Source organism: Hippocampus zosterae, chromosome 11, assembly GCF_025434085.1.
Source record: "Hippocampus zosterae strain Florida chromosome 11, ASM2543408v3, whole genome shotgun sequence".
NCBI lineage: Eukaryota > Metazoa > Chordata > Actinopteri > Syngnathiformes > Syngnathidae > Hippocampus > Hippocampus zosterae.
Genome location: NC_067461.1, coordinates 468,913 through 496,087, shown reverse-complemented (window position 1 = coordinate 496,087; position 27,175 = coordinate 468,913). Strand labels below are relative to the sequence as shown.

Here is a 27,175-nt window from a genome sequence, read left to right as displayed (position 1 = left end):
AACACTGTACCCCTGCATTGTGAGGCGGACGTGCCAACCAGTCGCTCACAGTGCCCACACACTGATCGTGTAAATGCAAATATAATTGCCATTTTTAATTTTGAATTCGATTTATAAATAAAAACGCATCGTAACATTAAATACTGTACTACAATAGGGAGGCACGACGCTGCCTGTGTTTTCAACTGCAGTGCTCCATCTGTCCTCGAAGTGTCGGTAGTCAGAACCGGAAATCCAATCAACCGCCGAAATTAGGCGAAGAAGAAGCTCCGACTGTGTGGCGGCAAATTTTGACACCTCGTCGAGTGGAAACATCGAAATGTCATCGGTAACTTTCGCTTCTTCTCATCCTGTGGCTGTTTTACTTACAGATGTTAAAATGTCAACTGCGTTTAACGTACCACTTTTTCTGTCGAGAAGTGAGGTAGTTATAACTTAAGCCGCCCGAAAAACCGTGACGTCCGAAATGTGCAACACCAAAAGTGCTGTACTGTACTTGTATACTCGTGTTACAAGGGGCTCAGTTGTCCTCATATCGCTAGTTCTTCAACATAGTCCTACATTCATTTGTCATGTCATGAATATGTTTTACCTTGTTTGTCTTCATACCAAGCTTGGAAACGTTTTCCCTAGGATTAACTTGAATCAACTTCCACAGAAAAAATGAGTGGACAGGACCGAATAAGAGGGACATGGCGGGGTGGAAATGATGGTTGGAGAGGAAATGGAGGAGGAAGGAGAGGAGGAGGAGGCAACGGGGGATGGAGAGGAGGAGGCAATGGCGGATGGAGAGGAGCGTGGAGGGGTAGACCTTGGAGAGGGGGTTCAGGTAGTGGACGTGGAGGAGGAGGAGGACCATACGGTGGGAAGGCTGGATGTGATAACAGAGCATCGGCAAGTCACGGCTCTGGCACACATAGGGGTGAGTTTATTCAATTTGCTTTGGAAAAAACAAGAACTGTTGAGAAATGAGCTCACTATCGGAGGCAGAGGCACTTATATTTTTTGCTCCCGTGTCCTGTACTGAACCCGCCCTTACTACAAATAACTACTTCTCGTCAGTTACATAAATGCAAATGTTTTGAGTGCCTCTAATTAGCCACACTAAGGACTCTGGTCACACCATCACAACTTGACTTTGTAATTCAACTGATAAAATGTTGGCACTAAACAAAAAACACAAACAGTAGCGCTAGATTCATTGAACAGAAAATAGCGACATTCTCTCAACTAAAAATGTTCAGGGGAAGTTAAAAGAAAAAAAAAAGGACCGGCAGAGATAGCTGCTACTTTAACCCCACTAACAAGAGTCCAATTTGAATGCGAATTGCCTTTTCAGTCCTCCATCAGGCCACTCTGGATGTGCTGTGCCCTTACAAAGGATGGTCGCTGTACTTCACTGACGGTATTTAATGAAGATTAGGCCGAGCGATGATAAGATTCACACATGAGAATCATCAGACTTTTCTTTCGGCAGGTTTCATCGAGAGTTCGCCATTCGTAGAGAAAATCAAAGCGTTTGAGAAGTATTTCACCTCCAAGATTGACCTCTACGACAAGGTCGGGTTGTGTTTCTGACACGATGTGGTTGGTGGACTGGGGTGGTGACTCGCTGTGCGTTACAGGACGAGATCGAGCGTCAGGGCAGCGTACTGGTGGACTACGCGGACCTGACCACAAACGAGACGGTGCTAGCCGCGCTTCCTGCTCTGACTGCAGAGTTGAAGGACCAACCGGAGATGATCTTCAATTGTTTAGGAGTGGCCATTCACCAGGTACAACTCACACGCACGGATGGACTGGTTGAATGATTACTTCTTAATACTGTATGGGCCAGTATTTCTATCTTGAGTTCACTGTTGAATGAGAAGAATTCTGGCCAAATATGAGTGATTATTGATCGTCATATGAATGGCAGATCATGTCTGCAAAAGTCGAATATTTATCGGCCATAGAGAGTCACAGAGAACATTAACTCAACAGGTGTGACTCCAAAGTGGAACCCAGAGCTATTTTTAGTGTGTCACAGGAAAGTAACTGAATAAAATGCCTCACAATTGTTATTATTATTATTTTTGCTTGACAAACCTATGAGGGCCTCGCCCATGTAAGAGGAAACAGGAGAAGCGGCAATAAAACAGGCCATAATGTAGACGCTAGTGTGTGAGGCCGGACACGAGATGAGTTGCATACTAGGTGCGACTTAACCAAATGCGAGAAATTAGAAATAAATCGAGATTCAAACATTTCTATAGAGATAGCCGCAGGCGTCATGTTTATTTTATTTTATTTTTTTGAAGGCAGCCTCCTCTTGTTGTGAAACAGGTGTTAACTGTGGACTTGGAGAAACAGGCCGCCGAGCTGCCCGGCGACGAGCTGCCCGTCACTGCACCAATTATTAGCATCCCTCGCATCAGTGCAAGGTATGCGGCGGCAAAGCTCACGTTTGTTTACGCTCGAGGTCCACTGGGAATTTAAGAAAACTGCACACAAACGGGCGTTTTTACGAAATATAAAAAAATGAGACCAACGCCGACATTGAACCTGTACGTCTCAATTGCAAAGAAAGACCGCTTTCTGGGAGACACCCCGCGTGTGAATGTGTTTGATTCATTCTGAACACAGCTAGCTGCAAGTTATAAAGGGGTGTGCACACTTGTGCAATGGCCTTTTCTCAGTTGTCTACTTTTACTTCATCCCGATAAAAGATTTTCTGAGGGGATTTTTTTTGTAGGTCACGACGGCAGGAAAAAAAGCTTTTTCAAATAATTCCTCTGGCTTTCATTATTTTATATCGTAGAAACCTGCCATTTGAACAAGGGTGTGCAGAGTTTTGATACCCGCTGTAAGCGCCACCTATATATATATATACAGGCTGTACAACTACGAGCCGCTGACTCCGCTGCGCACGCTGCGCGCCAGCGTGTTCGGCTGCCTGGTGTGCGTGAGGGGCACGGTGGTGCGGGTGAGCAACATCCGGCCTCGATGCACCAGGCTGGCCTTCCAGTGCCTGTCGTGCTCCAGTACGCTCTCGCTGCCGCTGCACCACGGCAAGTACGCCACGCCCGACAAGGTAGGAGGCCCGCGGCACCCTGGGGAATACGCAGCGTTGGCGTCAGAAGGGTCTCACTTGTGTGTGTGTTGTCTGGCAGTGTACCCAGCTAGATTGCCGCAGTCGTGCGTTCAGCGCCAGACGGAGTTCCCCTCTGACACACACTGTAGACTGGCAAATCATCAAGTAAGTATGACACGCCGCGTCGACTTGCACCGTTTATTCCACTCACGGGGTTAGTGGAATAAACAGCCTTCGCGAGATTGATACAAAGGTTAATTGCACCTCTGCCTTACTGTCCAAGTCCCTTGTTCTGCTTCTCGCTTCATGTTGAAATTGCATCATTTCATCAAGGTCGAGAGCCTTTGAGAATGACGACATCACCACTAGGTGTCGCCCTTAGCTCACTGGTTCGTCAGCACTGACTCACCTGCAGCGGACTGACTCCTCGCAAATTTGGTTTTGGTCTGTTCAGATAAACAGGTGGGTCTGTCAAGTATGTGTGTGTGTGTGTGTGTGTGTGTTGGCAGGGTGCAGGAGTTGGTGTGCGGCGAGCAGAGGGAGGCCGGACGCATCCCACGCACAGTTGAGTGCCACCTGACCGCCGACCTCTGTGACAGCTGCGTCCCCGGCGACACGGTGACAGTGACGGGGATCGTTAGAGTCACAAATGATGGTGCGCACTCACGCACAAACACACACACAACCATCTGCGTCGACGGACATATCAACAGTGTACAGCTACTTTTCAGAAGGCCCATTGCTACCAAATTGCTACACTAAAGCGATTTTGATTGCTTCTTACATCATCGGTTCTCATCAATGGCCTTGTGTTTGCGATCCAGGCACCTCCAGGTGGAATAAGGACCAGTGCATGTTTCTCCTCTACATCGAGGCCACGTCAGTCAGCAACACCAAAGGTGGCTGCCGTTTGCAAGTTTCACTCCCGAGTGAGTCGTCGTCATCAGGTGGAGCTCACGACTGTCGAATGCAGGTCAGCAGTCCAAGTGTGGCGGCGCGGGGTCGTCTGGCGGCTCGCCCGAGGATCGCTCTGGAGGTGAGGAGTTTAGCCTGAAGGAGCTCTACGCCATCCAGGAGATCCAGTCGCAGCCTGACCTGCTCAGACTCATTGTGCAGTAAGTTTGCCGGACTAAAAGGCGAGAAAAAAAAATCTGGAGCCTGTCGGGCCAGGCTCCAGATTTGGCGTCGGCACAAGGGCACCGCATGTAATTGACCCTCAATATTTGATCACAAGCGAATTTTTCATCTTCAATCTTCAATTGTCCAATGATTTCATCCCTTGGAACAAAGCATGCAAGACAGCCTGTTATTCACGTACTGTCTTCTCCCTTTATCTTCTGTTTCTCTCTCTCTCACTATTTCGTTCTATCTCTTCTGTGCTCTCTCTCTCATCGCTACAGCTAAATTAGCTTCACTTTCGATGAGTTGAAGGTTTTTATCCATTTGAGGCCTCAAGGGTTCAACACTTGATTGTCAAAGTGGAGCTTCAGGTGGTTCCTGCTGCTTTCGGATGTTTGTTGACTCCTTTTTTTCTCTCTTCAGCTCGCTATGTCCTGCCATCTACGGCCACCTGGTGAGCACCGCCGTCCGTCCTGCGACTTTTCCGGCCGGCCATCTCGCGCTGATGCGTTCCCACGCGCGTTTGTAGCTGGTGAAAGCGGCGCTTGTGCTGGTGTTGTTCGGAGGCCGGCAGAAGCACACGGGCAAGAACAGCGTCCCGGTGAGAGGAGACCCTCACGTCTTGATGGTGGGAGATCCCGGACTGGGCAAGAGCCAGATGTTGCAGGTCGATTCGACGCCCGAGAGCTCGACTCCGTCCGGCTTTTTGTTCCAACTCCAACAAAAATCATTGTATTGTCGTTTGTAGGCGGTGTGCAACGTGGCCCCTCGGGGGATCTACGTTTGTGGCAACAGCACCAGCACCGCAGGTAACCCGTCTCCACGATTTTGCGCGCAGCGCTCACATTAAGGCGGTAAACCTTGATTGATTCGAGCCACTTTGCCTCATCTGCGCTGTTTGTAAAAGCCAGCTTTTTTTTCCCCACCTTATTTCCCACGTTGCTACTGTGTGTAAATGGCTCTGAACGGGTGAGGGGGGCGGGGGACTAATTTCCAAATTCAGAGGTTATCGGAGGCGGTAATAGAGGCAGGATGGCACCTGCGTGGAAGCTAATTTAGCAATAACGCAACAGTAAGGTGGAGTTGAAAGCAACAGTCGCTCTCCGTATTCGATACCTCGACACTTTGTTTGATTTGAGAGTATTTCACATGCCAAAGTAGTTACGGGACGCTTTGAATTTTGTGTTTCAGGACTAACAGTGAGTTTGTACAGAGATCCAGGAAGTGGAGATTACGCTCTGGAGGCCGGGGCCTTGGTGTTGGCCGACCAAGGTGGGGACATCCATGCAGATTAGCTTTTGCGCTCATCTCCGGAAAATGAGTTCAGACCTCTCAAGATGGTGTCAATGACAAAGGAGCGTCGTGGATTTCACGAATGTGTCAGTGGTGTTATCCAGTTAGATTCCACTTGACGAATCTCTGGTAGCGAATAAATGGAGAAAGTCACTTTATCCCTCCCCCTTTGAAGTCGGCATCCATCCTCTCTTCAGGTTTATGCTGCATCGATGAGTTTGACAAGCTAGGCAGCCAGCAGCAGGCCCTGTTGGAAGCCATGGAGCAGCAGTCCGTCAGCCTGGCAAAGGCGGGAATCGTTTCCTCTCTGCCCGCCAGAACCTCTGTGGTCGCCGCCGCCAACCCCATCGGAGGCCATTACAACCGACGCAAGACCGTCTCGGAGAATTTGAAGTGAGCCGTCAGTCGGTCGCTCGGGACGTTTTCGTGGCTTGTCGCCTTCTCTTACGCTGCTGCGCGGGGCCTGATTTTCCAGGATGGGCTCTCCGCTGCTCTCCCGCTTCGACGTGGTCTTCCTCCTCCTGGACGTCCCGGACGAGTCTCACGACCGCCGTCTGTCGGAGCACATCATGGCCAACCGTGCGGGCGCAGGCAAAACCGCCAGCGCCCAAGTCGTCAGGGGCGACAAGAGCGACGCGGAGACGTCCATCTTGCTGGAGCGCGCCGACATGCCGCTCTCTGAGCGTTTGCAGGTGAGGATTCCATTCCATTTGATTTGTGGAGCGCCATTTCACAAAGGAGGTACCTCAATGTTGGGCGGCCGTCTGCCTTGACCGGTTGAGTTTAGAACGATCAAACGAGAATAAAGAACATTTCATCAGTGTGGTGGGAGTGTCATTCTCCTGGGTTTTGATTGGCTTCTGGTAATGTCAGGCATTTTCGATTAGAACTCTTAGTTTCGTTTCCAGCACGATGATCTCCCCCCCCCCCCCCCCCCCCCCCCCCCACCACCACGCGCCCCGCATTCCCGTGACGCTGAGAACAACAAGTGCTCTGGTTCTTTCAGATCCGAGCGGCTGAAGCGACCGAGCCCATTCCGGCGGTCTTGTTAAGGAAGTACATCACCTACGCTCGCCACTACGTTCACCCCACGCTCTCGGCGGAAGCGGCGCAAACGCTTCAGAACTTCTACCTGTCGTTGAGGTCCCAGTCGCGAGCCGCCGACACCACGCCCATCACCACCCGCCAGCTGGAGTCGCTCATCAGACTCACCGAGGTAGCCGCCGAGGCGTCGCCGTGGATGTCGGACCACGCTGCGGAAAGTAATCAATTTGCGAGTGTGCGATCTGGCTGCCTCCGTGCAGGCGAGAGCCAGACTGGAGCTCAGCGAGACGGCCACCGGGAGCCATGCGGAGGATGTGGTAGAAATTATGAAACACAGGTAGAGCGGGCTTTCCCAATGTTTTATGAGCCACACATATCACATGACCAAACAAGAATAATATAGACAGTCAACTGATTTACTCCTCACTTGTGGGCCTGTTTAGTTTCAAAGTGTCGTAAAACGACTTATTACGAGCTAGCAAAACATTTTCCATATTCCCTTTCTTCATTCCTTCACACACCTCACGCTCCGTTTGCGCAGCCTGGTTGACACGTACTCGGACGGCCTGGGCAACCTGGACTTTGAGCGCTCGCAGCTGGGCGCGGGCATGAGCCAACGCGGGGCCGCCAAAAGACTCATCGGCGCTTTGCACGCGCACGCTCAGCAGACCAATCAGAAGCAGTTTGACCTCCAGACCATTCGATCTGTGGCGGAGAGGCTGAACATAAAGGTGCACTATGACGTGATGTGTTGTAATTGATGTTGCAATGATTTGCAGTCGTTGATAAAAGTCATTGATATTTTTTGGCAGGTGATGGACTTTGAGGGTCTGGTAAGTTCTCTGAATGAACAAGGTTTCCTGTTGAAAAAAGGAGCCAAGCTCTACCAACTTCAGACCGTCTGACAAGCCCAACGGGCTTTACCATCACTCACTGAACTGGAGTGGACTGCAAAACTACCATTCAGGAGCAAAACAAGCAACAGACAGGCGAGACCAGGGGTGGGGTGAAGTACCCGAATCAGTTTTTTAACCTGGCCCACCATGCATTTGTCATTGTCAAGAATCCTGTAATATTTTTGCATCAAATTAGCCGCTTTTTCTTGAAATTGGTTCGTATTTCTTAAAGTAAGGGTAAATGATTGATTGAAGTCGATGATTTATTGGAAGTATAATACAATTCCAAAATAAAATGTTCATGTATTCATTTATATTTAAGTAATTGTATTTAAATTCTAAATAATACCATTTAAAATAAGAATGGCGTAATTGTGAAAACATTTGACAAACTTTAGAAAATTTGCCGCCCCTTTCAGCTACTTCAAATTTCAATGGATCGTTCTTCTTGCAAGCATGATTTTTCAAATTGTTTACTTTTATTTGACTTGCACTTTATTTGTTGTGCACTAATTTGTTAATTAAAGCATCTTTCTTTTTCGTAACCGAGTAACGCTATGTTGTTTTTCTTTTTTTCCAAATCACTTTTCCAGTTGTATTATCACAGTGATATTCCGTTTAACCATATCGTGTAAAATATTCGAACCATTTTTTTTCCACGCGCAGTCTTGTTTCGCGGCTCCCCCTCGCGGCAGATTTACGACATTGCCGCGACTCTTTACGGCAACATGGCAGCGCACTTGTTCCTGTCGGAACTCGTTCGGCCCTAAGCTGTAAAACTTCGTCATGGCGCGGCGGACGCATGTCTCGCCGACGGAGTACAGGTGAACATGATAATTTTATGTTTTCGGAGCCCTCCGGCGCCGCTGTGCCGCAAAGCCGCCGAGTATCTGCTGTCGGCGCGGTTCGGGGCTGCGTGTCGGCAAGAGGAGGTGAAGACGACATGGCGGCTCCGGCGCGGAACACTCGTCATCCCGGGGCCAGGAGGCTCCTGGAGTCTCGGCCTCAGATGGGCGGACCTCCGCGCTCCCCGTCGCCTCGGCCCGCTTCTGTCGACGCGGCGGGGGCCGTGTCGGACCCAGCTCGTGCTACGCGGAGGTCACGGCAGCTTGGCGGTCAACTCCCGGGCTCTCCTGTCCACCGGAGGCCGAGAGTTCAGGGGGAAGAACGACCAGAAAGCGGACACGCCGCAGGGGGAGGCCTTCCCGGTACCCGGACAGGGCCTGTTTAAGTTTAAAGAACTGGTAAGCACTTTCCGGCTGTAACGATCACAACTTCGGTTCCTTAAAAAAGGTGGAGTGAAAATAAAAGTGCTTTACAAAAAATTGTGGCTTACAGACCCCCGTTTGAGAACCGTTCATCTGTTAAATAGATTGTCAATTGTCACCCTTCAGTACGAGAACCCGTGGACAATCCCCAACCTGCTGTGCGTGTGTCGGATAGTCCTGGCTCCTTTCCTGGGTCACCTGATCATCCAACAACACTTCCACCTCAGCCTGGCGCTCTTCACACTCGCCGGAGCCACCGACCTGGTAACACACACACGCGTACGATGCCCAAAAACACAACTGTGTCATGTCAGCACACAAATCCGCTCCTCCTTACTTCGCCAAACAAGCCCATTCGGGGAAATAAAAACAAATTGCTTGTTCGCCATTTTATGGATTCACGTGACGTTGCAAAACTGCACCAACTGGCGGTGCCATCCTGTTTTTTACCTCTCAAATTCAGGTCACTTCTCAATGAAGGTAAGACGGGAGACGACTGTCAAAAGTTGCGGTCGTTATGCCACCCCTTTGTTGACTCCGACACCAGAGTGTAGATTAATCATTAGTCATCCAACAGATAACACTTGTTTTATGTCTTGATTGCGTGTGTGTGCGTGTCCTTCTCAGCTGGATGGTTACATCGCCAGGACGTGGCCCACGCAGAAGTCGGCGTTAGGAAGTGCCCTGGACCCGCTGGCGGATAAAATCCTCATCAGCATTTTATATATCAGCCTCACGTATGCAGACATCATACCAGGTATTATTCCATGCGCGCCTTGAGAGATCGTCCTGTGAGCTGTGGGAAAGGATGCGGATTCACTTGGCCCAACCTGTGCAAGTGATGAAGTGCCCGTTGTCTCTCTTGCAGCACCACTGACGGCTCTGGTGGTCTTCAGGGACATTGGTTTGATCGCAGCGGTCTTCTGGGTCAGATACAAGACGGTGCCCCCACCGGTGAGGCTTTTTTTGTTAGTTTTTTTTATCATTGCCACCTAAAAAAAGAAGTATTTTGTGTATAGTATGTCGTTTCCGTGCCACTCACAGGTGACCCTCAGTAAGTTTTTTAACCCCTGCTACACGACAGCTCAACTCAAGCCGACGCTATTCAGCAAGGTGAGACGTTCACTGTATCAAGGTAGAAAAAAAATGTTTTTTTTGTTCATAGTTGAATCACCCGCCACTATGAAGGATTTAGTTCAAATCAAAACCATCCATCCATTTTCCGAACCGCTTGATCCTCACTAGGGTCGCGGGGGGTGCTGGAGCCTATCCCAGCCGTCTTCGGGCAGTAGGCGGGGGACACCCCGAATCAGTTGCCAGCCAATCGCAGGGCACACAGAGACAAACAACCATCCACGCCCACATTCAAACCTCGGGACAATTTAGAACGTCCAATCAGCCTGCCATGCATGTTTTTGGAATGTGGGAGGAAACCGGAGCACCCGGAGAAAACCCACGCAGGCCCGGGGAGAACATGCAAACTCCACACTGTGAAGCCGACGTGCTAACCACTGGACTACCGGGCCGCCAAAACAATCTAATCAAAACATATTGGTTCTAATACCTCAACTGTATTTATAGAGCACTTTGAAATAGCCATCGCTGCATAAATGAGTTGCTTCATCATCGTCAATCAGCATGTATTGTATTGCTATGCTTTGCACATTTGCATTCATTTGCGTTGATCTGTTTGCGTGTCGATGTGGGCGCTCAACAGGTGAACACAGCCATCCAACTGGTTCTGGTCGCGGCATCCTTGGCGGCTCCAGTCTTCCAGTACACCGACAGCATCTTGCTGCAGGGCTTGTGGTAAGACGCCAACAGCGCCACCCACTGGTGCCGATGCACTTCAAAGGAATTGAGTGTGCACTCCACAGAACTGTAATTTGTATCCTACATGTTGCAGGATCATCACCGCTGCGACCACCGCGGCATCGGGCTACAGCTACTGGCACTACGGCCGTAAGACCGTCCGGGTGCTAAACACCAGGTCGCCATGACGACAGCAAAAATCACTCGTTAACAAGCCCGAGACAAACGAGGCAGGCACGAGTCGGACACGCGAGTGCCGGATGACGGCCAAGAGTGGTGAGAACAAACAAATGGCTGCTAAGGCGTGTCGCCATGGCGATGACTCGCCGCAGATGGTGGTCCCGCCGCTCATCCACTGGACCCACTGTATGTAGAAAGAGCTTCTTCTATTTTTACACAGAGCAATCACCGTCACATTACTGTACGTATGAGTCGCGTATGAATGTTTGATTTATCAATAAAATTGAAAATCTGTTCAATGGAAATGCGTCTTGAGGAGTGCAATTCATACCTGATAGTAAATCTCAATGACATCACCAAAATAAAAACACAGTGAGTAAATGGTTGACACTTGTCAGAGAAATGTGTTGGGACACACCTGCAGTTAAAAGGAAAAATAAAAAGAGTTAAACAACCTTAGTGGGGACCAAGAACAAAACCTTGGGGGACTCCATTTTTGGACATTTCGATGCCACGTGTGTATACTTTTGCCTAACCTTTGGTGTTGCTTATTCGGAGTAATCACTTGAGATAAGGTGGAGGTCAACCATATGTCATATTTAATACTTATACTTATATATATTATTTGTACATGTTATTTGGGTGCACGAAACAGTCATTTGGGATATGTGTCCCTTGAAATAAAAAGAAAAAAAAAGGATGGAATTGGGGACTTGGTCCTGTACTCTAATTACAGTGAGTGGAAAAAAAATGTCCACATCACCTTTCCTCATCTTTCCTTGTTTTGGGCATATTTAATTTTATAACGAAATCGGTTTGACTTTTCCTTACACTTTTTTCTGTGTTATGTTTCATATCCACTAAATATAAGCCACGGGGCCCCGTGATATCTGCAATGCACACCAACAATGGTCTGTGGAAGATGCCAAACATGAGATTTTGTACTTTTACAGTACATGCTCAACATTTTGTGTTAGATCCGTAAAAGGAGCAGTGGGTGCTACCCACTGACAAGAAACCCAAGTGTGCAAGTGTAGCCTATAAGAAGGATTAATTATGGAGTCACTTGACCTCTTTTCTGCAAATCTCCTTCAGGCAAGACCAGATGCACTAAAGCAAAATAAAAAATAAAATCTAATTATTTGTGCCATTTAGATTATTTCTAAATGTATTTGAATGTCTAACGAATACCTCTTTTGCTCCAAAGTTGTTGAATGTCTGACACACAGGCCACGCTTGACTAAAAGTCCTCTCCAGCGGCCTGGGAGCTGGGCTCTGAGGACTCCTTTGAAGACGACGCGCTTAAGCACGAACCGCCTGGTACGCTTCCAACGCTCTTTAGGGATGCTCTTGTTGCATCCGTCTGACATCTCCTTCCATTTTCAAAGGCTCCCTGAACGCGTCACGGCCGGGCCTCGCACACCAACAGTCCTCCAAACTCCACTTTTGCTTATGAAATCCCAAAAAGTGATTCAGATGATTTCCAGTTCCTGCAAAGGTCCTGCACGCACACACACGCACACACACACACACGCAAATAACACACACATACACTCTCTTTGGTCTTTTATGGGCCTGAAATAGCTCTCCGCCTCCCACTCTGCCTTATATAAGATCCCAGCACAGAGATATGCTCTTGCAGAAGTGTGTGTGTTCGCGTGTGTGTGCGTGCGTGTCAATGGGTGGGCAGTGGGAGTGTCTTGAGTCTGTGCAATTGCGTGATTTGCTTGTAAAATGGTGAGTTTACAAAAGAGGTCTAGTTATATATATATATATATATATATATATATATACATACACATTCATTCATTCATTCATTTTCCGAGCCGCTTGATCCTTACTAGGGTCGCGGGGGGTGCTGGAGCCTATCCCAGCCGTCTTCGGGCAGTAGGGGGGGGACACCCTGAATCGGTTGCCAGCCAATCGCAGGGCACACAGACACAAACAACCATCCACGCCCACATTCAAACCTAGGGACAATTTAGAACATCCAATCAGCCTGCCATGCATATTTTTGGAATGTGGGAGGAAACCGGAGTACCCGGAGAAAACCCACGCAGGCCCCGGGAGAACATGCAAGCTCCACACAGGGAGGCCGGAGCTGGAATCGAACCCGGTACCTCTGCACTGTGAAGCCGACGTGCTAACCACTGGACTACCGGGCCGCCCATATATATATACTGTATATATATATATATATATATATATCAGGTATAGTTTTTTTTTTAAGTCCAGCCATTTTGCCCAACATTAAAATACACGATCGGTAGACCCATGAGTTGATCCAAAGTGAGACAAAAGTATTATTCATCCTTCCTGCCCTGGTCCCGCACGGTCCCACCTGTTGACCAGACATGAAAAAGTCAAGCACTTCCTCCCACTGGCCTCATTTGACCGAAGCGTCCCAGCCCTCTCTCTCTCTTCCCCTCCACTTTTGCGTTCCGCCTCCGCTCCACCACTCATCTTCCCCCGGTTCCCTTTTCCTCTCCTCCTCCTCCTCCTCCTCGTCTTCTCCGCATCCCTTTCTTCCCTCCGCTCCCTCCCCCATCTGTGGGAAGCCGCTTTGCACATGTCGCCGATGAGTCAATTTGTGGAGGTTGAGCGCGCGCGCACGTGTGCTGTGGTCTCCCATGAAGGCATCTGCTTCGGTCTGTCTGTTGCAGCACACGGAGGCGGGGGTGGACCACACATAGTAGCGGCGGCGGCGGCGGCAGCGCAAGAACGAGATGATGCTGAGGCGGACGCAGTGGTGCGGCGTCTCCGCCTGTTGACGGGAGTTTGACAAGCTCTGCAGCATCCCCTCCGCCGCCTTCACGTGCGTGTGGAACCATGGCAGGCGCCCAGCCGGGGGTCCACGCCTTGAAACTCCAGCCCCCCGCCGTGTCCCCGACGCTGAGGAACGGCAGCAACTTCATCAAATGGGACGAGGTAAGGCGGCCGCAAAAGTGCAACGATGGCACAAATTGCTACTTTGGGGACTTGGTTGACATGCCGGGTGAAATGATGAAGCACCTCCAGGAGCTTTATTGAGGAATTCAGCAAAAAGAAAAACAGCAATTTGGAGAGGGAAAAATCTCACGGCAAAAATGCATTTTCCTTTTTGATTTGTTTTTCTTTAATAAACCATTTTTTCGTTTGTTTATTTTCTGATGGATTGACAAATGTGTCCGTTTTCGGATGCTTTATTCTTCCCAGGAACTTTTAATTTGTTCTCTGATGTATTTATTAATTGTACTGAGCACTGATTTTATTCATTCATTCATTCATCTCCCGAGCCGCTTGATCCTCACTAGGGTCGTGGGGGGTGCTGGAGCCTATCCCAGCTGTCTTTGAGCAGTAGGCGGGGGACACCCTGAATCGGTTGCCAGCCAATCGCAGGGCACACAGAAACGAACAACCATTCGCACTCACACCTAGGGACAATTTAGAGCGTCCAATCAGCCTGCCAAGCATTTTTTTGGAATGTGGGAGGAAACCGGAGCACCCGGAGAAAGCCCACGCAGGCCCGGGGAGAACATGCAAACTCCACACAGGGAGGCTGGAGCTGGAATCGAACCCGGTACCTCTGCACTGCGAAGCCGACGTGCTAACCACTGGACTACCGGGCCGCCACTTATTTTTTTTAATGCCTCTTAGAAACGATATTTATTTAAATGTGAAATCTGTCCCAGTTTTTTTTTTTAATCTCCCCCCCCCCCCCACCCAAAAAAAAAATCCAGCAGGCTGTACTTTCATTTAGTTGATCACTTTGCTGTTACTCTCTTGTGTGAATGGCAACAGGCGGACATCCGGGTTCATTTCACCTTCTGCCCTCTCTCAATTTCCCGACCAACGAGCAGAAATTGCGCCCGGAATTTCCCACAGTAGTTGAGAATGAGCGCATCGAGGCACTACTTCTGGAAAGATTTCTCTACTGATCATCTTTTGGCTGAAAGCACCTGTTGATTGCATGCCAACAACATGTGCGTGCGTCCTCGTGTTTGTATTGCAATGTGAAAGTGCCCTCAGATTGGGAACGTATGGCGCTGCGGTTGCTATGGCAACTGGAATGGCTACCCTTACTTAAACAGACTTGGCGCATAATGTGGCACAGATGAGTGCGTGTGTGTGTTGGGGAGGATGCGCACGTGTTACCCCCCCCCCCTACCCCCAGTTAAGCTCTTTTTATGTGCTGCCGGCTGTTTTAAAAGAGAGTTGGTTGCCATGGTGATGCTTGGCAGGGATCCAGTTCGCCATCCTCAGTGCTTTGAGTTCTACTTTTCAGGCATCGTTGTCTAAAGGTGCTCGGGATGAGCCGAGGGCCACCACGGTTAACAATATCCCTTCTTTTTTATTGATTCATTTTTTAAAAACTCATCTACTCTTTTCAGAAACTGGATCTCAGGGTTTTTATTTTAGCTGTTCTAGAAAATATCCCTTGTGTTGATAAGATCTCTCAACTTTATTTATTTACCACGTTGGTATTTTTTTTGTAAATTGACCACACAGCCCTGTTTTGAGCACAAATGAGGTCCGGGGTACCCCAAGGGTCTATCCTCCATCTGCTGTTCTTTCTTTAAAACCAGATTGATGTCATACAGACATATTTAACCATCCATCCATCCATTTTTTTTCTCATTTGCTCTTCTCAATTCAAAACTTCATGTTTAGCTGATATAATTTCTAAAAATGATAAATGAAAGAGAAAAAAAAAGGCTCTGTGTTTCGTACTCAAAGTGCTTCCAAGTTACCTCAAGACGCAATCCTAGATACTTTGTCCTTTCCTTAAAATGCCTTTTCAATGACATGTGGCATTTGTTTGTTTGTTTGTTTTTTACTTTTGCCATGTTCCTCCGCAGGATCTTTCCACTGTCACTCCTGTGACTCTCTTTGTGGATCCTCATGGACTTTATCTCTACTGGACCGACCAAAACAAGGTAACACACACACACACACGCACCTTTGAAGGAAGCAGGATTAAATTTGTGTGTGTGTGTGTGTGTGTGTGTTTACATCTTCCAGGAGACGGAGTTGTTAGACTTGACCCACGTGAAAGATGTGCGGACAGGCAGAAGCACCAAAACTGCCAAGGTAGCGGCGGCCTCTTCACCTTCTGCGCGCCTCCTCTTCACCTCTTTCACCTTCGTCTTGCGCGTCGCCTTAGAAACGCAATCTCGCTGCTTCTTCTTGCAAGGGGAAGAAAAAAAAAACAAAACAAAAAACAAGCCTGCGGGTTTGTATTCTGAAGCGCTCAATGTGTGTTCCAAAAGCATCACAGTGTGTACAGACGGCGCCTTGTGTTCTGTCACAGCCGATGCCACAGCTGGTGGCAAAATGTGTTTTGGTCCCCAAACAATTTTTTGGCCCATTCAAGCAGTCATCGGCATCGGGCCGGGAAATGGTCAAAGCCTCCGACAAGAGCTGAACTTTATTTGGACTAATTCCGAGGCCCTTGCAAGCAGCAGTGTGAATGCGTTCGGTTTGTTGCGACCACAGCGGCGGGTGTGCAATCACACATGGCGGTGAAAATATGGAACTGATTTGAGCAGGGGTGTGTCGACTTTTGCTATCCACCGTAACCGCACGCTGCTTTTGTGCCCGACCGGCCGCTAGGAGGCCAAGCTGCGGGAGCTGCTGGACGTGGGCAACCTGGTGGGCCGGCTGGAGAACCGCATGGTCACCGTGGTGACGGCCTCCGACATCGTCAACGTCAACCAGATCATCTTCATCGCCTCTCAGGAGGATGAGGCCAAGGTACCCTGATGATGATGATGATGATGCTGATGATGATGATGGTGATGCGACGGTGATGATGCTTTTGCTAGGTTTGGTGCGAGGAGCTTTTTGGTCTGTCTTCCAACCTGCTGAGCCACAACCTCAACAGAGACCACAGCCTCCTCAAAGCGTGAGTCAAGACGCGCACATTTTTAAAAAATTTCTTTCCTTTCACCATTTTTTTTTTCCTTTTCATCCATTTGATTCCCCCCGCCCCCATCTGATTTTATTCCGGCAGGTACGTGAAGTTGACTCTGCAGCCCAACGCGGAGGGCAGGATCCCCGTCAAGAAGTGAGTCGGGCCTGTGCCTCGGCTGCGCAAGCGTCCGCCGCGTGGCTCGCGGCCTTGCCAATATTCTGCAGGGACGTGCGCAAACTTCCTAACTTTGCTCTTTTCTTCCCAAAATAAACTCCATTCCACGTGCACTTGGGAAAGCAAAAACAGGGACAGGATCCGGCAAGGTGCTTAATTCAGCGCCTGACCTGCTAATGGGCCGGCCGGCGGCGGCAGCGGCGGCTGCACATGTGACGCCAGGATAACGGAAACACACGCAGGTTCCGGGAATCCAAATGGGGACGCATTGGCTGTTCTTGGAAGCAGCAATTTGAGCAACGCGAAATTCGCGGGTCAAATATCCGGTCTTCAGAGGTGTAACAGACGTAGCAGGAAGTTTTTAGTTTGATCGGATAGGTTCCGCACTCCGCAAAGGTTCCCGAGACCTCTCAGAGGTACCACCCTTTTCAAAGGGTCTTCTTTGGGCCCCCATAAGTCACCCCGGGACAAAATTTAGACACTGGGGGAGAAAAAGAAAATAAATAAATCAGCTGCACGTGATTCAAATTTGGTCAACTGATCCCCCCCCCCCCCCCCCTCCCGCACCCCCTCCTGGATTCAGTGAAAGGGACTGAATAATTGCGATGAGACGCAGAATTCCAATTGCCAATCAAGCGCTTCTCGTTTAAATGCGGGACACTTGTCGAAATGGAGCGCAGCCAAGCAATCCGCGTCATCCGTCCAGGCTGGGACTCGTCGGCGGTCCACTCAAGGACATTTTGGGGCACTCGCAGAATTTGAAGTGATTGTGTGATGTGAGGACACGGTCACGTGATTTATTCCCCCCTTTTTTTTTTTTTCTTTCAGTATCGTTCGCTCGTTTTCATCGGACAGGAAGCGGGTGGAGACCGCCTTGGAGAACTGCCGACTTCCTTGCGGGCGGGTGGGTCAACATTAATGAAATCGGGTAACGATACGAAAAAGGAGCGACGATGTGGCCACACAGCAATCGGGTTGATTTGTGCCAAAATATGAAACGGACTGGAAGATGATACTCTTGAATACTGTCCGAGAATTGCGCAGATTGCGCAAATCCTGCCCGCACGCTTGATGCTCTTCCTGCATGCGCTCGACAGGGCGACGCCATTAAACTGGACGACTTCCCTCTGGAGGTGTACCAGAGCTTCCTGGAGCACCTCTGTCCTCGTCCGGAGCTGGCCACCATCTTTAAAGCGCAGTGAGTGCGCCGCGGCGGGGGGCGGCTTCTTTGAGGGGGCGGCGTGAGGCGCAGACGAGTGCTTGTCCTACTTGTCGGAACACGCGCAAGACTCGCTTTGATTTACTGCAGAAAAAAATTATTGCTCAAATTCTACGCCCCAAAGACATTGCGAAAACAAGAATTTGGACCAGAAATAAGAAATCTTATGTGCATCCAGTCCATGCACTCACGACTTCAATTTATTAAAAAAAAAAAATCCTGTAATCCGAAAACTATTCACAGCACCTCGCTTTGTATTCACAAAACAAATACCCATTTAAAAATAAGTGAGAATGTATGGATTTATTCCCCCCCCCTCTCCCAATTAAATAAGAAATCCGATGTATTGAAAAATAAGGGGGCGGCCCGGTAGTCCAGTGGTTAGCACGTGGGCTTCACAGTGCAGAGGTACCGGGTTCGATTCCAGCTCCGGCCCCCCTGTGTGGAGTTTGCATGTTCTCCCCGGGCCTGCGTGGGTTTTCTCCGGGTGCTCCGGTTTCCTCCCACATTCCAAAAACATGCTTGGACGTTCTAAATTGTCCCTAGGTTTGAATGTGGGCGTGGATGGTTGTTTGTGTCTGTCTGCCCTGCGATTGGCTGGCAACCGATTCAGGGTGTCCCCCGCCTACTGCCCGGAGACAGCTGGGATAGGCTCCAGCACCCCCCGCGACCCTAGTGAGGATCAAGCGCTTAGGAAGATGAATCAATGAATGAATGAATGAAAGAGAAGGCGAGCGCTTTGCAGACACGGCAACGCTCAAGTCGTGCGTTCCCCCGTAGGGGAGGCGAGGACGGCGCCATGTCGGTGGACCGCATGACGGATTTCATCAACAACAAGCAGCGGGACCCCCGACTCAACGAGATCCTCTACCCGCCTCTCAGGCCCGCTCAGACCCAGACGCTCCTCGAAAGGCACCAAAGCGACAAGACGTCGCTGGAGCAGGGTGAGGACGAAGCACGCGCAAAACCACGTCGCCGCCGCGGAAAGCTTTTCAATGTCAAGTCGTACGTTGTGTTTGTGTGGCGTGTGCCCTGTGGGCCAGGCCTGATCTCCTTGCAGGCCTTCTGCAGTTACCTGTCGAGCGACGAGAACGCCGTCATCCCTCCGGACAAACTGGACCAGTCCGAGGACATGAGCTTCCCTCTGCCGCACTACTTTATCAACTCCTCGCACAACACGTACCTGACAGGTGCTCCTTCCTGTCCGCCTCCACCTATCCCACAATGCAACTGCAAACGCAAGCGAAGCCCTCATTGGCCCGCTGTCGATGGCGAACCGCCGTATGCGTTTGTTTGTAGCGGGCCAGCTGGCGGGGAGCTCGTCGGTGGAGATGTACCGGCAGGTGCTGCTGGCCGGATGTCGCTGCGTGGAGCTGGACGTGTGGAAAGGCCGCACGGCCGAGGAGGAGCCCGTCATCACGCACGGCTTCACCATGACCTCCGAGATCTCCTTCAAGGTCGCACGCTTAGGAACCGCCCTTATTGTTTTCAGACATTTTCATTGATTGTCACACTGGAAAAAAATTGACCCATTCCTCGGTTTTCAAAGCCGTAAAAATAAAAATGAGCCCGTATTATTTCAATTTTTAGTTTGATCATTTTAATGACCGTCACATTGGTTCCAAATTTTCTTTGAAAGTAGAAACGATATCGCCATATTCATCCTACTTCCGTTGCTCGTCTTTAGAACAATGTTTTTCCGTGTGTGTTTTTTTCACTAGAAAATGAGGGAAACATTTTAATCCGAGGATGAGAGCGTCCTTATTTTTTTTTTTCACTTTGATTCTATTGCAGTCATGGTTCGTTAATGATTGGAAGACATGTTGTGCTCTGTTTCGCTTAGCTTGGTTTGCTTTGGTTTCAGCAGGAAGTCATCGAGGCCATTGCAGAGTGCGCCTTCAAGACGTCCCCTTTTCCGGTCATCTTGTCTTTCGAGAATCACGTCGACTCGTGAGTTCCGTTCGCAACCAAACGACTAAATGGCTTTGTCATCATTATGGAGTCCAGCGGATTTTCATTTGTGCACATTTTCTCCCGGTTGAATGCTAAACTCGTTAGACACGTTCAGTATTTTTTTTTCCCAGTTTGAAGCAGCAGGCTAAAATGGCAGAATATTGTCGATCGATCTTCGGGGAGGCCTTACTGATCGACCCGCTGGACAGATACCCGGTGGGAAATTCTCGTCCCCGCATATAGAAAATGGGTCCAAAAAAAAAATTTTTTTTTTATGGACTCGTCCCGATTGGATTCCAGCTGGAGTCGGGCATCCCGCTGCCCAGTCCTCAGGAGCTGATGGGCAAAATTCTCATCAAGAACAAGAAATCTCACAAAGCCTCCGCCGGCGACGTCAAGAGGCTGACGGAGCAGCCGGCCAATCAGGACCCCGAGCCCCTGTCGCCTAGCAACAACGCCACAGGTACGGCGAGCAACATCAGGGAGGGGCCTCGCGCAAAGTCCCAAGTCATAAAATAGCTCGGGTCAATTATTTTCATTATTCGTTCAGAAAACTACTTCAGTCGAGTGAATCCATCAAATGATGTCGCGCTTCCACACAAGTGAAGCCGATTTGTGCACCTCATGAGGGACAAAACGATGAAAGTTGTTGGCCTCGGGTGCAAGGACTGTTGCGACACAAAACAACCCGCTGTTGAATCCACCAGCTCCACTTCCCATTTCGGTTGATCTACTTTGTCTTCGGTGCTGTCCCACGAGGCTTTTCAAGTGTCAAATATGGCGAAGGTTGCGCAACACCGCATGAGAGCGTGCGGGTGGGCCGCATGACGTGGCTGCGACGTCTGCCCGCTTTCGCCCGACACGATTGGAGGCAGCGGATGTGAAAATGCCGCTCGATTTGACGGAAAAGTTGCCGAGTCACGTTTTGTATTTCCGGCAGAGATGGAAGCCGAAAGCGAGGAGGACGACGATGACGACGACGACGACGGTAAAAAGGTCAGCGCTGACGCCGCATGTTAACGGTGCAATCCTGACTTGCATCCTTTTCTTTCGTGCAGCCGCTTCACCAAATGAAATGGAGTAAATTCAGCGCAGCGTTTTTTTTTTTTTTTTGTTTTAGGGCTCAGCGGAGCGCGAGGCCGTGGCCACGGAGGAGATGTCCACCTTGGTCAACTACGTGCAGCCCACCAAGTTCAACTCCTTCGAGGCGTCCAAGAGTAAGCCGGCCGTCGGCCGTGGCGGGTGCCTCGTCGTCTTGCGTCGGGCAAAAGTGCGCTCAAGCGTGCGTGCGTGTGCGCAGAGGCGGCCCGCTGTTACCACATGTCGTCGTTTGTGGAGACCAAAGCTCTGGAGCACCTCACCAAGTCACCGGTGGAGTTTGTGGAGTATCCTTAGCAACGGTTGCCGCGGGCGACTGCTCACATCCCGGCTGCTTCTTTCTCTTTGACACGTGATGCCTTTTGAAATTCGCAGGGAAGTCATGCCGCCCGGAATGCCTTTGATCGCTCGTGCGGAATATGCCGAGCTACGGGACATAATATATGATATATACGCTATATATAAATATATTGGAGTGCGTAGAGCAGGGGTGTCCAAACTTTTTGCCAACGGGACCAGATTTTATGTGGTAAAATGTCGGGGGGCCGACCTTGGCTGACATTCTTATAATTGAACAACAATATTGTTCAACAAATTTTAGTAAGCCAGTCTGTTTCACATTTCCATTTTTATTTTAATTTCAACAATCTTAAGAATTTCTTTTGGTTCATTTGAAACAGGAATTTGAAATATGACATATCAGTCAATATAAACACGGAGTGATGTCTTGTTAACTCGTGAGTGATGCCCTCTAGTGTCTAAATGCTATTACTCATTTAGTGAATGCTATTACTCATTTAGCCACTAGAGGGAAGCAGTACTCTATGAAACATCACTCACCAGTCTACGAGACCTCAGTCAATGCAACACGTGTTCCATTGCGCCCAACTGCGGGCCAGACGGCACTGATTTTATGACGGGGGCCGAGGGCCGGATGAGATTCAACCGCGGGCCGGATTTGGCCCGCGGGCCGGACTTTGGACATGCCTGGCGTAGAGTATCGACCGACGTCGCCGGAGGCTGTATTTGTTTGTTCGACTTCAAGCTTGGCTCGAAATGGTCCAACGTAAGACCGCCGCTTCTTAACTCGTCATCAACCAGATACAACAAATCCCAGCTGAGTCGGATTTATCCCAAAGGAACCAGAATGGACTCGTCCAACTTCATGCCGCAGCTTTTCTGGAACAGCGGCTGTCAACTGGTGGCTCTCAATTATCAAACCCTAGGTGAGCTGGAGGCGAGCGTTGGCGCATTTTCTGCTCTTTTCCCGCGTTATTACGAGGCCAAAATGGCCGCTTCAAAGCGAAACGGCGTGGGCCGTGGCTTTGGATCGACACGCCCACCAAATCTCCCGTTGCCAAGGCAACCTGGGTTTTCCAAAATGCGTCGGAGCAGTTTTTTTTTTTTTTGGTGTGAGAAGAAAGCTGGTCCAAAGAGTTCCTGAGACTTTGTCGTCGCCGCGCCTCCCAAATTTCCCGCCCCCCGACCAGAAACTCTTTGTGTCAGATCTGTCCATGCAGTTGAACCTCTTCATGTTTGAGTACAACGGTCGCAGCGGCTACCGGCTGAAGCCCGAGTTCATGCGGCGGCCCGACAAACACTTTGACCCTTTCACGGAGAACACGGTGGACGGCATCGTAGCCAACACGCTCTCCGTCAAGGTCGGCCGCTCGGCAGCATCTTCGCCTCCCTTCGGGAAGAACGCCGGCTGGCCGGCGTGACGCCGTTTCCCCGCCGTCCTCTTTCAGGTGATCTCGGGCCAGTTCCTCAGCGAGCGCAGGGTGGGCGTCTACGTGGAAGTGGAGATGTTTGGCCTTCCCGCCGACACCAGGAGGAAAGCTCTGAAGACCAAAACCTCGCCCAACAACAACGCCGTCAACCCGGTGTGGGATGAGGAACCCGTCGTCTTCAAGAAGGTGGGAAACGGCCTTCGTCGGAGCGCTCTCAAACCCGCCGCGCGCTGAAACACTTTGGATTGGATTTTTTTGACGCAAAATGGCAGACTTCTGCTGTCTTTCTGCCATGGCTTCTCAAGGCTTTTTGTGGGACTTCTCACGGTTGATCAGCCTACCAAATTGTATGGCGCTAAGGCAAAGATGGCTGAATATTCCAAATATTTGTAAGACCGTTTTATTCAAAGTTGTTATTTTATTTAGTTATTTGAACTTTTTGGGATGGCTTCTTGAGACTTTAATTTTTTTTTGTGGGTCATACCTATGCGACTTGAGCGGAAGAATTACCCCCAATTTCTCGACGTGAACGTGTCTTTTCTACCGTGGATCCTTGAGAATTTTTGCCGCTGCGCCCGCCAGGTGATCCTTCCGACTCTGGCCTCGTTGAGAATCGCCGCCTTTGAGGAAGGGGGCAAGTTCATCGGCCATCGCATCATCCCCGTGTCCGCCATACGGCCCGGTACCCGCCTTTCTTTGACGTCGACCGTCACGCCACCAATTTGACGCCGCCGCCGCTCTGAGTGTGGACCGCCACGTGTCTTCTTTTCAAGGCTATCGTTATATCGGCCTGAGGAACGAGAAGAACCAGTCTCTGATTCTCCCCGCCGTGTTCGTCTACATGGAAGTCAAAGACTATGTCCCGGACACTTTTGCAGGTACACGCCAGCCCCCCCAAGAGGGATGGATTTCTTTCTTTTGCGTGTGTCTGCACAGTCAGGTCTTCAGCCTCCGTTTCCAAAAAAAATCCGAGCAGAAACCACCAAATATTTATTTGCAGACGTGATCGAGGCTCTGTCCAACCCCATTCGATACGTCAACCTGCTGGAGCAGCGTTCCAAGCAGCTGGCCGCTCTCACGCTGGAGGACGGAGACGTGGACGCGCAGAACGAGGTCAGACAGGAAGAAAACCGAAGATATCGCCGCGGGGACCGTGAGCAAAGATTATGCCGGGCCCTATTTTTGGGCCGGGCTTTTCAAATAACTTCTGAAAATTGTAAATCGTTGAATTCATTTCGACAATGATTGTGCCACGCTGGTGTCATCCACGGCTCCCATTTATCTGCTCACGTCTCGGATCAAATACGGCAAAATGGCTCCTCAAATGACACCTGCTCTTCTGCTTCTCAAAAACGCTGCGTTTCAACAGGGCCGTGTCAAATTTTCAATCCCGTTCCAGGACGAAGCGGACGGCTGCTCCGAGCGTAAAAACGACCCCAAGTCGCCGTTGATGGAAAACGGACTGAGCCCGGTCCCCGGACCGGCGGGCCACGCCCCCGTCGCCGCGGCACCCAAAGCCTCCGCGGCCAATCAGCAAGCGGCTCCGACAGGTAGCGGCGCCACCATCGGCTCGGGTGTCAAAGTAAAAGTTTTGCAAGTGCTATGCCACCGCATGACCTGGACCGATGACTTAGTTGGGTTTCTTGTTTTGTCCTTCCCTTTAGATGCGGCCAAACCAGCAGCAAAGACTGAAGATTTGGTCTTAAGTGTTCTGATAGGTCAGTCCGTAAAACCTCTCTCTGGCGTTCAGGTGGGCTTCACTCACTGAAGGTGAAGCTCGCCGGCCACAAACCGTGTTGACAAAAGCACAAGGGGCGTCGCCGTTTGCCAGCTATCACCGCGCCTCGGTTTACGCTCCCGCTGGGGAAGAGGGCCGTCGGCGGGCCCCCGCCCCAGACTTTGCCCACCCGCCGTGTGATCGTTCCAACTGTGCCGTCGGCAGAGCTGCCCGTGTGCACGCTGGCCAGCCTGCAGCAGTCCAAAGTGTACCAGAAGGAGCTGCGGCGTCAGTTCAAGGAGCTGAAGGAGCTGGTGAGGAGACACCAGAAGAAGACCTCGCAGCTCCTACGAGACATCAACAACAAGTACGAGAAGGCGGCCAGACGGCGCAGCAAGAGCAGGTGGGGAAGCGCACATTTTTGCCCTCGCCGAATCAACCGCGCCCGCCGCTAAATCGTACGCGCGTTCGCTCAGGAGCTCGTCGCCCGACGAGCATCTCCGGTCGCTGCGAGACGAGCAGCACCAGCAGCTTGTGGCGCTCAGGCAGGAGCAGTACTACAGCCAAAAGTACCTGCAGAGGGAACACGTCAAGACGGTGAGCCCGCGTTCGAGTCCTCAGCCGCCGCGCGGGTGCTTGCAGGCGGGAATTTGGGAGTCTCCAGGGGGCATTGTGCTCCAGCATACGGATATATTTTTGTTTCCTTGTTTTTTTTTTTTTAAATAAAATTCAAGAAATAAAAACAAAGGCTATTCGCCGAGGAAAAAAAAAAACGGTCGACAGGATGAGACTATTAGCGGTGTGAAAAACCCGTCCAAAACGAGGGCCCAGGCATCCCGCGTTCCCGTCATCAACTGAAAAAAAATCGCAAGAAGCGAGGCATGAACTTTTCTCGCCTCTCCAGCTGAACGAGCGACTGAGCGGCCTGGCCGAGGAGAGTCACGGCACGCAGATGAAGAAACTCAAAGACGTCTGCGGCAAGTAAGTTCTCGCATTGGAGCCCGAGAGATGGTGCTTGCGTCGGCTTGGTTGGGGTTTTTGGTTTTTTTCCATTTCCGCAGCCACTTCACTCACTTCACTTGACGGCGTGTTTTTGCCGCCGACTCAGGGAGAAGAAGGAGCTGAAGAAGCAAATGGACCGCAGAAGAACCGAGAAAATCAACCTGGCGAAGACCAAAGAGAAACATCTCGCGGAAGAGTAGGATCGCTCACCGGCGTCATCGGCATTGCGCTCCTCGCTCAGCTCATTTCTTGGAAAAGCTTTCATCTCCTCTGTCCGCATTGCAGAGAGAAGATGGAGATCAATAAGTCGTACGTCAATGAAGTGGTGCAGAACATCAAACGGGTGAGCGCAGGCGGAAGCGGCGCAGGCCTCTTTTTCTTCTCTCGGCGATACAAAGTCGCTGGCGTGTGTCTGTTTTGTCGTTTGTTTTTGCGCTTGTAGCTGGAGGAGACCCAGGCCAAGCGGCAGGAGCAGCTGCTGGAGCAGCACAATCAACTGCTGCAGGAGATACAAGAACACAAACCCAAGGTACGCAAGCCAAACCGCTCCAATCAGGTCTGCTCCAAATATGAAAATGGACAAATGGACAAATGTGAGGCAAAACAATCCACCGCCGGAGACTCGCGACTTTGCCCGCTGCCTTTTAGCTGCAGGGCGCCATCGAGGCCGAGTTCCGGGAGAAGTTTGAGCGATTGCCCGGCGAGATCGGAGACTTCCTGCGGGACAGGAGGCCGGAGGTGCCAGGGCACGGCAAGTCCCCAGCGTCCACCCCCGACGAGATTCTCTCCGAAGACGACTGAAGACCGCCTCCAGAAAAGTACAAAGCGAGTAAGCGGCCGTCCGTACGCGCGCGGTGGGGCGGACGCTTTCCTTGGGACTTGGCTCACGCGTCCGGAGGCGGCCCCGGATTCCAACAATATTCATTGTTTCTGCCCCCCCCCCCCCCCCTCTCTCGGCCTACCTTCCTACCGAGCCGCTGACCTCCGTTGCCCATCTGCCAACAATCAACACGTCGAACATCAGCGACAACCCAGCTAGCAAGCTAGCTTCCTTCTTTCCGAACTCGCCGCCTCGAATGTTGACTTCAACTTGTCTATTTGATCCTTTTGTGTTGGTAGTCCAAAGCTTTGGTCCTCCTCGGCTGTCTACCTCCTCCTCGCGACGTTCCTTCCTTCCTTGCTACCTATTCAGCCACCTTCCAAGCTTCCTGCCTCGACAATAATATTGGTTTTGTTGGTTTTGGCCGACACCCAAACTAAATCCTCCATCCTGGACCTTGAACCGGTTGAAGCATGTTTGGATTCCGTTATTTGATTATTATCAGTCGTAGTAGTGATAGTATTTTTTTTCATATTCTCTTGATTCACTTGAAGTCAAATCTAAGACTGGAGATCAACTTTGGGGGGTCATCGCTCATGTGTGTAAGCGGCACGTGTTCGACCGGAATGTCTTTTGGCCTTTTGTTTTCTCTCGCTCTCTCCGCATGAAGTCCGCCGCCGCGCTTATTTCAACGACGTGAATCCTTCGCAACGACGACTGTTAGCCTCATGGAGTTGCGGCATCCCAACGATCCAACGGGACTTGTGAATAAGGACGAACAAATGTTATTTATGATGATTATTATTTATTCGTTTTTTGTGGTTGTCGTTTTGTTCTCATGAGGAAAAAAGGAGCTTCTTGCATTTGAACTTTCAACTGCATCA

General features: G+C 50.3%; 3 protein-coding genes across 3 annotated transcripts; all 3 read left to right on the top strand.

The window, feature by feature from the left end:
* Positions 1 to 663: 663 nt before the first annotated feature.
* On the top strand, positions 664 to 7,974 carry LOC127609881 (DNA helicase MCM8-like). The gene is made up of 20 exons (XM_052079438.1): positions 664 to 922; positions 1,340 to 1,405; positions 1,478 to 1,560; positions 1,626 to 1,775; positions 2,326 to 2,423; positions 2,875 to 3,073; positions 3,153 to 3,238; positions 3,583 to 3,728; positions 3,898 to 3,972; positions 4,047 to 4,188; positions 4,616 to 4,646; positions 4,722 to 4,859; positions 4,941 to 5,001; positions 5,384 to 5,464; positions 5,683 to 5,878; positions 5,961 to 6,177; positions 6,492 to 6,701; positions 6,790 to 6,866; positions 7,071 to 7,260; positions 7,342 to 7,974. The coding sequence occupies exons 1-20, from the start codon at positions 664 to 666 to the stop codon at positions 7,432 to 7,434; spliced, it is 2,598 nt and encodes an 865-aa protein (XP_051935398.1). The 3' UTR covers positions 7,435 to 7,974.
* A 173-nt stretch (positions 7,975 to 8,147) lies between these two features.
* On the top strand, positions 8,148 to 10,990 carry LOC127609883 (cardiolipin synthase (CMP-forming)-like). The gene is made up of 7 exons (XM_052079439.1): positions 8,148 to 8,669; positions 8,820 to 8,957; positions 9,321 to 9,450; positions 9,562 to 9,647; positions 9,738 to 9,806; positions 10,411 to 10,502; positions 10,600 to 10,990. The coding sequence occupies exons 1-7, from the start codon at positions 8,256 to 8,258 to the stop codon at positions 10,691 to 10,693; spliced, it is 1,023 nt and encodes a 340-aa protein (XP_051935399.1). The 5' UTR covers positions 8,148 to 8,255; the 3' UTR covers positions 10,694 to 10,990.
* Positions 10,991 to 12,933: 1,943 nt separating this feature from the next.
* Positions 12,934 to 26,374, top strand: LOC127609875 (1-phosphatidylinositol 4,5-bisphosphate phosphodiesterase beta-1-like). Its single transcript, XM_052079428.1, has 32 exons — positions 12,934 to 13,613; positions 15,524 to 15,601; positions 15,687 to 15,755; positions 16,278 to 16,418; positions 16,490 to 16,569; positions 16,678 to 16,731; positions 17,581 to 17,656; positions 17,850 to 17,950; positions 18,752 to 18,915; positions 19,015 to 19,161; positions 19,271 to 19,428; positions 19,839 to 19,921; positions 20,056 to 20,140; positions 20,225 to 20,387; positions 20,865 to 20,920; positions 21,045 to 21,141; positions 21,225 to 21,309; positions 22,124 to 22,248; positions 22,529 to 22,683; positions 22,771 to 22,938; positions 23,335 to 23,434; positions 23,526 to 23,630; positions 23,753 to 23,865; positions 24,152 to 24,302; positions 24,417 to 24,470; positions 24,695 to 24,872; positions 24,946 to 25,066; positions 25,374 to 25,450; positions 25,578 to 25,667; positions 25,757 to 25,814; positions 25,914 to 26,000; positions 26,120 to 26,374. Exons 1-32 carry the CDS (start codon positions 13,515 to 13,517, stop codon positions 26,270 to 26,272), a joined length of 3,471 nt encoding a protein of 1,156 aa, XP_051935388.1. The 5' UTR covers positions 12,934 to 13,514; the 3' UTR covers positions 26,273 to 26,374.
* The last annotated feature ends 801 nt before the right edge of the window (positions 26,375 to 27,175 follow it).